General features: G+C 38.5%; 1 protein-coding gene across 29 annotated transcripts in view; it reads left to right on the top strand.

Annotated features, from left to right (window-relative positions):
- Cadps (calcium dependent secretion activator) overlaps positions 1-15,004 on the top strand; it is a 457,138-nt gene that overhangs the window by 310,123 nt on the left and 132,011 nt on the right. For all 29 annotated transcript variants that reach the window (XM_087182504.1, XM_087182502.1, XM_087182498.1 and 26 more), the window contains exons 12-13: positions 11,282-11,418; positions 14,489-14,676. In XM_087182504.1, the coding sequence (XP_087038630.1) occupies positions 11,282-11,418; positions 14,489-14,676 (325 nt within the window). The remainder of the gene's footprint in view (positions 1-11,281; positions 11,419-14,488; positions 14,677-15,004) is intronic.

The raw sequence follows: 15,004 nt of genomic DNA, 5'->3' as shown, positions 1-15,004 counted from the left end.
CCACATAATCACAGTGGCTTTCCACACAGAAAATCATGAAAGAAAAAGAGAGTCCGTGAGTGGGGATTGGGGCAAAAGGACAGCCTTTCTCTAAAACCATCACTGAGGCTGCCCCCTTCCTATTTTCTCTTACTATCTTCGGCAGGTAGGGTTATCTGAGACCAATAAAAATAGCAGCAGTCATTCATTGAGCTAAAACCTACCCACTATTTATTTTTTCTAAATAAAAAACAACCGTGTGGAAGAATCCCTCCTCTCACCCTGCCTGATGACTTTTTTACAATACATGTGAAAACCACGCATCGTATCTATCTGAAATGCAATCATTTTTGCATGAGAAAAAATGCTAATTATGATCACCATCCAATCAACCTCATAAAACATATATCTTGAGTGATATTTGGAAAACACTGGTCTTATTTCCAAATAATCTCCAGTTCTTCTGAGATCATTCACTTTGCATTCAGTGTCTGTTCTGTCATCTGCCCAGATTAAGAGGATCGACATGGCTGTGATTGGCACACTTTTTGTTCACTAGAAAGGGCAGAGGAGAATTAAATGGAGAGAGCTAGGGTGTGTGGTTCAGTGATACAGTATATACTTAGCATGCATGAGGCCCTCGTTCAAGCCCTAGTGTCAAAAAAAAAAAAGATTAAGAAAACACTAGTGAAGGAAGCTGCTGAAGAAAAGAGATGATTCTCCATGGAAATACACAGAGGCTCTTGATGGAGATTTCCCCCATGGATAGGATTTATCATTATGAAATTAAAATACTAGCTATTAGGCATCAGCAAAAAGATGCAGTTGAATATACACAGCTTGACTGGAAACTTGTATGAAATAGGACATCAGCAAAATCCTAAAGGTTAGAATTTTAAGGAATAAATATCATCCCTAGAGAGAATACGAAGTGGTCTGAGAGATAAGAGATAATGCATACTCCTGGGTTTTATCAGAATTTATCTGTCTGACCTTCTCGTCTAGTGATTCCTTGAACTCTGCCCAGAAATGGGCTTTCTCTGAAGAATATGAGGCATTACCACATCTACCTAGTTCTGGAAGGAAAAGGCCAGCATATTCAGCTGTGTAGGTTGTAGAGTGCAGGAGGTCCCTTTCTCAGCCACGAATGTGAACATACCACCGAGTTGTATACGTCCAGTCGGCCCGACTATACAGGTGGCCCTGTAATAAATGGCAGTCCTGCCCCTGAGCTTCAGTCCAGCAACATTGATCTCAGTAGTCCAGTTACTTCATTAACCCTGAGACAGAACCTCAGCCTTGACTCAGATTCTATCTATTGATAGTTTTGGCACTTACTAAAAGCTGCAGCCAAACTACCAACTTCTGTTCCCATAATTTAGAATCCATCAGAGGAAACCAGTCAGGGTTAAAGCAGTGCACCCTTCCACTGAGCATTTGCATTTAGGGGTAGACAAAAATCCATGAGAAAGAATAATAAAGGAACCAGTGATGAACGGCACATTCCATTCCATGGTACCTTAGGGTATACATAACAAACACGTGCTCACACACAGTGGCTAGAAAGGGGGGATGTATCAGAATTTTTAGGAGAGTCTGCTGTAGAATGGTGATTAGTTCACAGTTACTTCACAACTGCTTTTACTTACGTTCAACCATTACTATTAAACAGATCAAACTATATATGAGTAATTCAGTGAACCCCACAGTGCCAATTACTATTTAAGGTGACTAACTCATCCCCGATTTGCCTGGGACTTCCCTACTTTGAGCCCTGGAATTCCTGTTGTCACTTTCAGGAAACCCTCAGTCCTGGGAAAACGAGGTTGCATTGGTCACCTAGTTCTATCGAGCAATAAAAATGAAAAACAATCATAACCCACCACTAAATAACAACTTTGGTCCTTCACTTACATTCAGTTCATTTCTTCAAGTTACGGCACAAAAATTAGTCACAAATTCTCTAGCTAGCAAAAAGAGTATAAAAATCAAGTATTGCATTTTAAAAAGATTTCTTTGACTTCCAAAAGGTAAGGGTTATTTTTAAGTACTTTACTCTGCACACATCTCATTAAATCCTGTTTTGAATATGTGTTCAAAGTACTTGCCATTCTTCCTAGGGAATAATTTTTGATAAGTTTTCAATGACTTAACTTTGTCACCACGTTACTATAATTTACATAGCCAAGGGAAGCTAAGAAGTAAGCAGCAACATATAAATTTGGGGGGATAGAGAAAAATAAACACTCCAATCTTGTCATGTTGCTGTCTATATCAGGGAAACCTGAGATGGAATGTTTTATAGTTTGGGAAACTTAGGAGTAATTGTAAGTTGATTTGGGTCTTTTAAATTCAGTTTAACAGACTTCTTGGTGTAGTTTGTGTTTTTTATAATTTCAAAATGAAAAGACACATCGAAGAAGGAATGAAGTAGAGTATTTATATGGAATTGGAAAATTGGGAAAAAATAGATCCTGCTATTCATTAGTTTGTGACTCTACAAAGATTTTGGGAGGGTTCCATCAACCTTTAAAACTTTTTGTTCTTTTGTGGTTTTTTTGTGCGTGTTGTTGATTTAATTTTTTTCCTTTTCAGTTAAAATTTTAAAGATTAAGTTGGTACCTAGTTATTCAACTTTTTCAAATAAATACTTGCAATTCTCTAATTTTTAAGGCCACTGTTGCCCACATTGGAAACATCCAAATTTATACTTGAGTTTATAACTAGTTTTATATTGCCATAATTTATTATGTCGGTGGCCTCTCACTGGAACATCTTATCCTTGTCTATTCTGCGTTAGTGGAACAGTAAGTCTGTACCTTAATTCTCATTTGGAATGGGGTGGGGAAGAAGGGCTGTTTTAGGGTTTGACTTTGGTCAATGATGATTTGACATATTACAATGAGTCGTTTTAAAGTCTGTTTCTCAACGAATAACATCATGGATCCCCAAAGTTGGATGTTTCTGAAATTGTTCTATTTTTGCCAATATTAAATAGTCTTCAGCAGCTAAAGGGATTATGATTACCACTGGTTTGGGGGCCTGTTCTGTTTTTCTTTTGTTTTGTTTGAAGTTTTCTTGTTCAATCTTTGCTCAAACCCAAGAACTTTAGCTGCTAGGTTAGAGCTCCTGTCTGCTTTCCTGAGCCTTGTTGCTAGTCTTTATGTTATTCTGGTTTGTTCCTTCTTACCCTGCTAACTTCTAGCTGGACTGAAGGGTAAGTGCTCCCCCATAGCTAGCACAGCTCAGATAATCAGACCAGATTATCTGACACCTGCAATGTGCTTCCCCCTCCTCTTAAATCTTCCTCATGTCTAGACTTTGCAGTAAAACTTTTCATGTTATTTTCCTGACCTTAGGTTTGAAATGTAAGCTTCCATACTGAAACTTAGGATGCATGTGATATGTGCATAATTGCCTCCTCTCCTTGGCTTTCATATTGGCATCAAATGATCCTCTGGGTAAAGCCGACCATGAGCACCTCCTAATTTTTTTCATTCCGAGAATATTAATTAACATCACAATGAAATGGCAATTAAGGCCTTTGTTTCATAAAGTTCACAGCTACCTGACTGCTTAATGCCTGAAAACAGATCATTTTGCACTCTGATAATGTGTAATCGTTATTGTTGTTGTTGTTTCCTTTCCCATTCCAAAGATTAGAATGGTCAGTTTATGATGTGTGATAACTATGGGTACCTTAACAAATAGAAAGGTAGGGCAGAGCCCCAAAGATTTTAACTGAGCCAGACTTAAGGAAATTGCAGAATATAGTTAATAAAGTAAGTGCATCATTTCAACACTTAAGAACTCATTTGCCCAGCCTTGAGAGTTTGCTCTCAGATAGTATTCAGTAGAGGACTGATTTTGAAAGGGAAGCCCTAGTACATGAGACTGCCACACATGAAAGCGTCAAATCAAGGAGGGGAGTGGATCCATGTGCCTTCTTCACAGATATTTTCGATTCGCAATCTGACAGTGTGAAGAGGTCAAAACAAATGTTTGACCTATGATCTTAAATGTCATTCTGCTACTCCCTCAAGAACAATGACAACAATAACTTTTTCAACATCACTTGTATCTGTATTAATTTCTCTAAAACTAAACCTGTAAGAGTAAAACAGAGACTTTAAAACTTCAGAAAAATCTTACTCTTTACTATTTATTAATAAAAGAAAGTATACAATTCCTTTATTCATCTAGAAAAAGCTATCCACCAAAACATGTGTAGCAGGAAGCATTGACACGAGAGGGAGTAAGAAAAAAAAGTGGTCAAGAGAGCAGGCAAATATGTATTTGAGTATTCTGAATGCAAATTTAAAAGAAGTAGGTCATACCATTTCTCCTGACCATTTAACAATACTCCTTTCTTCTAATTTGTTTTCTTTAATTTGCTTTTTTCTCCCTTTCTTTCTTTTTTCTTTTATTTTGCATAAATGTACTCCTGGCTAGCAGACAGACTTTTTCACCCATTCGAAGCAAATACTTAATTTAACTTTATTTTCGTTTGAATGTCTGATGAGGCATTTTTAAAAGCTTACCATAGAATGTGAACTTAGTGGGAATTTAGGAATTTGCTATACTTTTTTTTTCAAGAATGAAAGGATGGATGAGTAGATGACTGAGTGAGTTCTGTTCTGAGTGAATTTACATATATTTGCACAATGCATTGCTATCCTAGTAGATTTTCAAATAGTTGTTTGCCTTAATTCCTTTCTATCATTTTATCTAATGAGATTTTTGTTATATCTTCTTGTATTGTCAACTTGCAGTTGCTACGTTGCAAGAATGCAATATCAAAGAATTAATTCAATATCAACTTAATTTGCATGGCCCAAAACCACATTATAAATCACATTTTTCCCATCACAAAAGTAAATGATCTTTTAAAAGGACAGACTCCTATAATCCAGTCCAAATTTTTAAAAACACCATTATACAGTCTAAACAGACATATTAAATGAAGATTCATTTCTTAATTAACTACTTCAGACACATTTAACATTTCATTCACTAATCAGTTGAGCACTTTTATGTCCCACAGTGATTTACAGTAAGATGCATCACTAATTAGTCAAATGTAGGAAATATATTTTTTTCATGTAGGGAACATAAAATTATTTCAAAATGCAGTGATTAGAGCAGAGAAACTTAGAAATCATTTACTTGATTTGAGATCATTGACAAAATCTCGGTTATGATTTTTACTCAAAGCAACTGTCTTACAAAGAATTATAAAAATTAACATCGTTTATTCCCTTGGGCGTATTGCCATAGTGGTTTTCAACTCAAGATTTCTGCAGAGTGCAGCACGGGCCTTGGTAACTTCAAAGAAGCCATCACCTCCTAGCCTCCTATCAGCTTGGCTCAGTTGGAGGGCCCGTAAGAGGAGGGAGCCCTCACTGAAGTGCTCCACTCCGCGCTGCCAGGGCAGCCGCATGGGAGTGGGAGGCCCATCTTCCGCTGGCTCTGCGCAGCTCAGACAGGAGGCAGCATCCCCTGATGACCTGACTATGCCGAGCAAAGCTCTTCTAGAAAAGTCTGTAAACAGCCAGCTGCCCTCAATCATTGTCATTCCTTTATTTCACATCTTCTGATGAAGCTGACTACTGTCACTGTTCATTATTGTCCAAACCATACATTCACTCTTGTACTGTCAAGCAGATATGACAAGCATACATTTTCCATATACGAAAGATACAAAGTCACCTTTTAATTTTCAGTTTGGGTTCACAGTTGACTTTGGAGTTATGTTAACTATTCTCTTGCCTCTAGCATCCATCAGGACTAGCAACAACCCTACTTTAAGTTTCAGTGATAAAACAGCTACTTCTAGCTTATTATAGAAGGGATTCGTGAGAGAAAAGAGCCTCTTCCAGACAATTTGTTAACAGTACAATCATGATCATTTTCAACTGAAGAATTTCTTTCTCTATACCATAAAAATTTCCAAAATGTAATATTACAAAATAAAAAGGGAGATTCCCCTTTTGTGTCCAATCCCACAGCTATTGGAATGATAAGAAAATCTCAATAAGGTAAAAATTTGAAAGCTATATTATTCCTCCAAGAAAAGTACCATTTATTTGGTAGACATTAGTGCAAACCTACTTTAAAAAGTACATGTTTGAAACAAGATCACAGAAGGATACTTGCTATTAAGAGATAATGAATAATATGTTTTTCCAGTTGTGAGGGAGGGAAAAAGGAAAAGAATACCAGATGTGAAAGAGCTCAAATATAATCAATTAAGGAATAAAATAAATTGCAGGGAAGTCTGTTAGGGACCATTCACTTGAATTCAGATTAAATGAGAGTATAAAATCCACATGGTGGTATCACTATAGGGACCAGCATTTTCCCAATATTCCTCAAATATCACAATGAAATTGTTTCCAGGGAAACTTGGGGTAGAGGTTTTTGTGAGTTTCTAATTGAAAGGGTGCCTGCTCTCTGTAAGTGTGCAAACCATCAGCCTGCCTCTGTGCTGTGGATACCATTGTTAGTATTCAAGGCTCTGAATGTAGGTGAGGTATCAGCAATAGCTTTGTTTATCTAAGTGTAGCTAAAGTCAACCTCCTATCCCATGCCTAAAGGACTCTAACATCCTTAGGTTATTAAACCCCAGAAATGGAACAAGTGGCATTGTTTGGAAGATGTGTTGAATTATGCCCTAGCAATAGAGCCTGTGAAACCACATCACCCTCTTTCAGTACATGTGGACAGCTTTGCAGTCCAAGTGAGATATGGGAACAACTTCTTAAAGGCAGGTCTGAAAAAGGTCAAGGTTGAAGTTGGTTCTTAAATTGTAGTCAGTCCTTGATTTCTGTGGAAGAAAGGAAGAAAAGGGAGGGAGGGAGGGAGGGAGGGAGAGAGAGAGAGAGAGAGAGAGAGAGAGAGAGAGATCATGTTAATGAAAAAAAGCATTAGTATGTACCTCCCAAAGCAAGGATAATCCAAATATTGCTGGGATTTTAAGCAGCCACATTACCCTCCCAATGCTATTTACTCAACCCAGTGTTCAAATTCATTTTCATTCTCTTGACACATGCCAAATATTGGCAAAGGAAATGATCCCACTGTCCTGAATTCAGGAATTGACTCTTTCATACTTTTGCACTGGGCTGTTTTCTCCCCTGATAATGTCAACATCAGAGTTTTCTTTTTCTTTAATTCACTGATTCCGATTGTTTGTACAGGGGAAATGGAGTTGCAAAGAGCATTTGCTTTTGCATGTTCAACCCGGTGGAAGAACAGACAGGGACAGTGCAAGGATGACTCTATGGTGTTGCTTGGGAAGCGCCCACAAGTTCTTTGAAACAGAATTTGGAACAGCTGGACCACTGCAGTGTTTAATTTTAAAATAGACAACATATGTAATGCATATGGTCCTAGACATGTATGGTGACACAGGCAGACAATCTGAATGGTATCCAAAGACACCTGCACCTAGAATTCTGTTTCCTTCTATAAGATTTTTTTTCCTCTAAGAGCACATGTTCCCACTTTCGGATTTGCAAGATACCATCTGAATCCCCATGTGTGTGGCTCCTTAATAGAGCCAGTGGGAAGTTATCTGGGATGGAGGTGTCACAGTCAGCAGTTAATAACCCCTCGTATAGATCTGCTTCTCCAGGAACTAACAGGGTCTGTTGTGCATCAGAAAGTGACCTGGAGAACCATAGCCTCTACCAAGGGACTCACTTGTGTTTGTATGTCCTAACCACAGAAAACTGGAATGTAACCCAGAAAAACAGAGAGGGGACATAGGAATTGGTTATACAAGGACAGAGCAGAACTGTAAAGCAGAGAGATTGGGAAAGACTGCCAGCTCCCTAGAAATGAGATGGTTTAAGAAGCAAGGAAAAAGGGAACATTAAGTATAAGGCAGAGACATCCTTGGCTTACTCACAACTTAAACTGGCTTTGCAAGCACAAAGAAACTTGCCTGTTTATGCCCAGATAACATTTATTGGACACTCACTGTGTGCCAGGTGCCTTCCAGGCACTTCTCATCAGATACTATCAGCAATTCTCTGAAAACAATCTATGATACTGTCTTCAATTTATAAATGAGGACAAGGAGGCTCCAAAGCAATAAACATCCGCCTTCTGCCATGTACCTACCCAGTAGTGCAGGTCTAGCCTCAAATCCGATCTTTTTGACCCCCTTCCCAGGTCTTCCCACTTAACTACTTGATCTCTTAGCTCCTGTAAAATAAACTGTTCTCAATGAATTTAGTGTAACAGTAGCCCGTAAAGTCAAGAAATAGAAAATACTTATTAATAGACTGAATTTATTTATTTGAATTAAATTCACTATTGTAACATATAGGTGTCAAGTGCCAACTATAAGCTAAGTACTGTTCTAGGTACTGGGAATATAACAGAGAATAAAAAAATACCAAAATCCTTCCTTAAAAATTAGATTCTTTTCATCGACACCTTGAAATAGAGTTCCCAGCCTACCCTTCCTTCTCTCACAATATAATAAGCTCAGGGAAACTGTTCAGGATTTCATGGGAACCAGCCACCCTTCTAAGACTGTTGAGTTATTGGAGCAATTAATAAGACAAAGAACCTAATTCTGAGTAAATGGTAATTTTGTGTGAGTGAAAATCCAGGGGATGCTTATTTTAGTTGTTGGGAATTCCCCCAAATCAAGCTCCATCCCATACCTATAAGTGTGCAGGGGATCTTAAGAAATACAGTCCTTGACAGCAAAAAGGAAACTCAGCTCATCTTGCATAAAAGGAAACTGAGTCTCAGAGAGAGAAACAGCTATTTAAAGAGCACCCAACAGCTGTTTAAAAACAGCGATTTCCAGAAGCTGTTTTTTCCATAGCTCAGACTAGGACCCAGACTTCCTGAATTCAGTCTCAGGCTCATTTGTCAGATGGACCAGAAGAAAGGGGAAAGAGGAGAAAAAAGGACAAGGACACTCAGTTTTGGTAGTTATTGTCTGAAAAAAGAAAACAGGCTGATCTGATGCATATTTTTCTGTAAGCCTGTTTTAAAATGTCAGTAAAAGGGAGATTGTTCTTTAGATTTACTAGCCAACCATTAGCGCAGTTGGGTTGCATTTGGTGGCCCTTGCGTCTGTGTCTGGGTCTCCCTAGAGGAGCCATGTCACCTTTTCAGACCTATGTCGTGAGTGGCCAGGAAGGCCAGACAGGTCATCAGCACGGTTTCCAAGAGGCTCAGCAAATACAGAGTAAGACATCTGAAACGTGTGCCATATTTTTGACAGGTACAAAAAGCCCCTAAGTGACCGGTTGTACTGTCATAATTAAAGAGCAATAAACTATCTTCGCCAAATTGGCAAAGTAAGGCCCAGGCCGATTTATCAGCTTGCAGCCTCTTCTGTGAAATCTGAGAGCAAGAAGCTAATGCTCGCCAAACTGCCTAATCTGTTCAAATTGGGAGGCAGGGGGTGAATGAGGCTTTTCATGAGGCTGTAACAGGATGAGCAATTCGTGCACACCCCACGCTTAGTTCTTCCTGAATTAAGTTGACCTGGGACTGACAAGATGAAGGGCCAAGGGCAGAACCTGCCTGAGGAGATGGAAAAGTGTCCTTATTCCTGGGGAGACCTCAGTTGGAAGACGTTTAGGACATTTGCCTTGGGTCACAGGTAGCACCCCTGACCCTAGAACCAGCTAGCTTTCCCCAAGCCTCACCTTCCTGACCACTGTAAGTCAAGGAAGAGAGGTATTTGGAGACAAGCAAAACAAAACCATTTTCCCAGGTGAAGCTTCCAGCCTAAACTGGAAAGCACTTTCCTGAGACAGCAATCACAGCAAAAGAGGATTCTTGCAGATTCTGTAATATAATTCCTGCACATGTGATATCCCTTCCAAAAAAGCTGGTGCTTTATCATTTTAATGGAGCAATTTGGCTGTTAAAATACTTATTCTTCAACTTGCTTTCTGGAAACCGTTGCTTTTGTGTATCTTGGGCATAAACAACACATCTTGCTCAAATACTGACCACTTGCTGCTTCTTCAAAAGATGACAGAAGATTTCAAAAATCCATCAATAAGTGTATACATCTGCTTCACCATGCATTTAGATTTAAATGATACTGAAATCAGTAAGAGGAGAATTCATCATCTTGAAGTCACACGGCTGCCATAACCCAAGCTTACAGCCATACCCCAAGCATAACAGAGAAAAAAAAACTGCCTGGGATTGAGGCCACATATGAAAATATTATTCAAACACCCTCCCAAGTCAAATTGATTTTCCCTTTGCCCTGATAGTATTGCTGGTTCCTGGAAAGTCCCTGTATTCCAATGCAAGGAGTTGGATAAAATCTTGCTTGATTTGATGTAAGAATCTGTTTTTTTGTAGTCTGCATATGAGGAGAGAGTAAAAATGAGGTGGAGTGAGCCGATTCCTTTAACATAAAAGACCTTCATTCCTACCTCTTTAGGGTTTGTCCAGTGGCACTCGAGTTGATTTATCTGAGTTATGTTGCCAGTTGAGGATAGTATATTTTAGCTACACATGTTGAGATTAATTAGTTAGCCCTTAGGAGGTTTGCCTATTGCCTTCACCCTGGAAGGAAAAGTGCGAATACATTGAGACTATTAATTCACAATAAATGACAGATCATAGCCCTTGCTGAGTCAATTTATGTTTGTCTCTTTCATATGCTTTGCTAACCTAGTAAGACACTATAAGGCAATGTCCTTGGCTATCACAAACTAAATTCCCATTTAACATAGTCTCCAGGTTTCAATGAAAATTTTTTTTCTTTAATTTTTAGTTTTGGAAGGTGGGGATTCAAACCTTTTGTGAAACCAAATTGGCAATGGAGATTTGGAAGGGGCGGGATGCAAATATTGTCACTTTGCTGAAAATCAGCAGAACCCTTTCTCCAGTTAATCCCAATAATTGTAGAGAAATTGCTCTAGACATAACCACTGGAATGGCAGAATCTATTAAAAACCTACAAAGCTAACTAGGCTATTATAAGCACAGATCCGATCTGCTTTCAGTGTTTGGTGAAATGCAGGCGAAGTTATGGTTTTGTGCTTAGTTTTTAAAGAACAAGATGAATGCACTGGAATTGTGATCATTTGAGAAACACGTTGATGCCAATATACTTTTGCCTAAATGCAGTAAACTCACCAGTAAGTGATGCAAGTTGACAATGGGAGGTAAAAAGAATATCTTGGGGATGTTGGTGGGCAGTAATGGGGAAACAGCCTAGTGGATTCCTGTGTATTTGAAATGTCAAAGAAAATGTGATGTGTTTCTCTAAATTGTGTCTCTCTCTACATGTATAAATGAACAGATGCAGATAGAGCTCAAAAGCATGGCATGGATGAATTTATCTCTTCCAACCCCTGTAACTTTGACCACGCTTCCCTTTTTGAGATGGTGCAGCGCCTTACTTTGGATCACAGACTTAATGATTCCTATTCTTGCCTGGCAAGTATATTCTTTGGTCTACAGCAATTTAAACATAACATTTTAAAAAATGAAATATTTCTCTACCTTTATGTCAGTTCTTTTCTCCCTTGTAGAATCCCTTTAACAATTGTAAATGTGTTTCTCAATTTCCTGGGTTGAAATAGTTTTACTTACCAAGGCAACAGGACTGAGCTAGAGGAAGTTCTCGGAAGAGACACATCCAATTCCCAAGCCTGCCCGGCTTAGCTCCCCCCTTTTCAGCTGCTACATGAGAAATATTCCCAAGAGGGTAATCGGGTTTGGCACCTGCTTGTGGAGAACTTGTAAAAATTGCCTCCTTGTCTTAGAGTTTAAGATGCCCCTCCCTCCCAACTCCAGACCCAGTGCTCCTATCTCAGAAAGGAATGTATTTTTTTGCATGTCTTTTTAAAAGATTGAAATGATACGCAAATAAACTCCCCTTCACTTCCATAAGTTTAATAGATTTAGGTTGGTTAGTTTGTGGGGGGGGTTTTCTTCATGGTATCCGGAGCCTTTTTCACTCTTTAAGTGAATATTTTACGGTACGTGAGACATTTGGAAATCCAGCTATCCTGCAGAAGTATCAATATTTCTTAAATCCTATTTTTAAACCTAGATTTAAATTAGTAAAATTCACAGACCTGCTATTATGTCTTTATTGGATTTCTGAAGATACATTTTTGGCTTAGACTATCAAATTCAAAATCCTACAAATGTTTTGGTTTCTTTCCTTCTGCAAATCATAAATTATTACTTCATTTCTTAAAGGTAGATATTATTAATAACACTTTATATGGGGAAAAGATGAAGGGAAATGATAAAATGACTTTATTCTCTATAAAATCCTTGCCTGAAACACTGAAATCAATATACATGTGTAGTATTAATATTAACATATTATTGATATTAATAGTTATATAATGAACCCTTCTTTACTAAATTACATTATTATATCCTAACTCTATTCTGATTTATTTTTGTTTAAATTCATTAATTTTTTAGTATCAGAAGCTAAAAGGTAAAAAAAGTAAATAAAGTAATCCTAAAAATAGAGACAGGACTGTGTGGAATAATTGAGTGATCTGCCTCCTAAGTGATACATTGATTATCTCAGGTTAGAGCCCTCATCAGAAAGCTCTGAACTTTGCTAAATTGGAAAGGGACTTATCACTTTGACTTTAAGAAGAAAAAGCTTGCCTTCCATTGCAAGGCAGTTTTCTCAAATGTATTTCCTACCATCATGGAATTACTCATGTGAATTATAAAATGCATTTATGAAATGTGTAAGAATGTGGATGTCTCTGAACTTAAATCATGCTGTTTTAGGCAGAATCCCTCTTTTCTTGAGCAATTTTTTAAACATATATTAGTTTCAAGACTTTTTTAACATCACAGTTTTTAAAAACAATTTTCTTTTGCTTTGAAATTTGTAACAAAGATAAATTAGTAAATGCCCTCCTAAAAATTTTGAAGCAGAAATGAAATTCTGAAGCTTGTTTCCCACTAGTCAATATAGGCTTAAAAATATGCTCCAAAATCAAAAATTAATTATAAACAGGGGAAAATAGTTTTCTTCTGTATTTGAATACCTGAATCTATTAATTATTCCAGAATTGCAGAAAATAAAAAAGAACTTTATCTCTTGTCTCTATATATTCTATTTTCTCATTATTACAGTCTTTTTTTCAGTTGGTTTTGGAGACCGACCAGCAGGGATACATAAATTTTTCTGTGTCTTCGACTCAGTTCCTAATTGATATTTCTTCAACTCTTTTCAAAGCAGCTATTTTGGCATCTACAAAAGACTTGGTGTCATCTGAGTCGTAGAAAATATATTTTAATCTTTCACAGCAGTGTTGTTTCTAAGATTTAGCATTTGGGGTAGCAGATGGAGTGGCAAAGAAGTTGCCTATAGGGGCAGCCCACTGCCTCGACTACTCTCCCGCCCTCTACAGTAACTTATAATTTGAAATAGGAAAGATGCTGTCTTTCGTTGTATGCAGCGCTGAGCTGCATGTTGTCAATAGAAGATTCCCCAGACCCCTAATATAAGATTAGAGAGTTGCAGAGGCCTCCCTTTGCTGCACTTCCGTGGCCTCTCCCTGGTCCCTAGTCACTTCCTCCTTTTGTTCTTTCTCTCCCAGGACGGAACAATGTCTAAAATAGGGCTCATAGAAGACCCTCAAAGTAAAATTAAGTTTACATTTAAAACAGCCCTACATTCTAAACTTACACAGCACAACCTAAATTGGTTTATTTCTTGCTTCAGATGAATTGAAACCAGAAACTATGATTTGATTTCAAGCTGTGCCCAGGAATGACCCTTCCTAAGTGCATAACAGAGGAGGCAAATTATGTCCCATCTTGCCACTGAATCTGAGTTTTCTTTCATAGCAGAGTTTGGGCTGACCTCATAGGAAGCAAATATGTAATAAACATACATAAAATTACCGAGAGGAAAAAAAACAGAACTGTGAATGAGGGTATAAGAAGCTCCTCTCGGTTTAATTAAATCATATCGGATCAACTGGAAAACTTAGTTTTGCTATTCTCTTTAGAGAGTTATGTATATGTGCTGCCGAAGCAAGCACTGGAGAGTTATGTTATTACTTTCATTTTAAAATTTAAAAAATATTTGTCAAGTCTATGAACTTAGAGATACCTAGCAACTCTAATTTCTTCATGCTCCAGAGTAGGGAAGCAGAAGACTTGAGATGAAACAGAGCTTGATTTGAGTCCTACCTGTTTTGTGTTAGCTGTGTGAGTCCCTGAACTCAGATTTCTATTTCCTCATCTGTAAAATGAGGATCAGCATGCCCTGTCTGCCTCTAGAGCTCTCTGTGCTCCCTGAACCCAGGTTTCCTATCCACATACCAGGATGACAGTGTAAAAGGGCTAAGCCGGACAGCACACACAAAGTGTTCAGCACAGTGACTACACTTAGTAACAACCAGCAAGCCTCAGCTCCGGGTGCCTCTCAGGCCCTTCTACACCCACACCCAACTCTCACAGCTCTCCAGAAAATAACCTGTATTTAAAAGCAAACTTCTCCTTTCTCCCCTCACAGGGCTGGTTTAGTCCTGGCCAGGTGTTTGTATTAGACGAATACTGTGCCCGCAACGGAGTCCGGGGATGTCACCGACATCTCTGCTACCTCAGAGATCTACTGCAACGGGCAGAGAATGGCGCCATGATCGACCCCACCCTTCTCCACTACAGCTTTGCCTTCTGCGCATCCCATGTCCACGGCAACAGGTAAGCAGGTGTGTGCCAGTGCATCCAGAAGAACTCTTCCCAGAAAAGCAACTGGCATGGGTTTTAGGATCACCTCTAACAATATACCTCCATTCCTTTGGCCATACTACACATGCACACACTCAGCACATACACCAGATACATATATATATATATATGAGAGAGAGAGAGAGAACACAGAGATCTAACTTAGTTTTTTCCTTTCAAGATACTATAGAGAGGGCTGGGGATTTAGCTCAGTGGTTTCACTGCCTGCTTCGCAAGCGCAAGGACCTGAGTTCGATCCCTCGTACCAAAAAAAAAATACTATAGAGAAATGGCAAACAGG

The sequence above is a fragment of the Heterocephalus glaber genome, unplaced genomic scaffold, assembly GCF_053883595.1.
Source record: "Heterocephalus glaber isolate CG9 unplaced genomic scaffold, H.glaber_assembly_v1.0 deba00001472, whole genome shotgun sequence".
NCBI classification, from domain to species: domain Eukaryota; kingdom Metazoa; phylum Chordata; class Mammalia; order Rodentia; family Bathyergidae; genus Heterocephalus; species Heterocephalus glaber.
The sequence above is the reverse complement of the archived record's forward strand: the minus strand, read 5'-3'. Positions and strand labels throughout refer to the sequence as shown.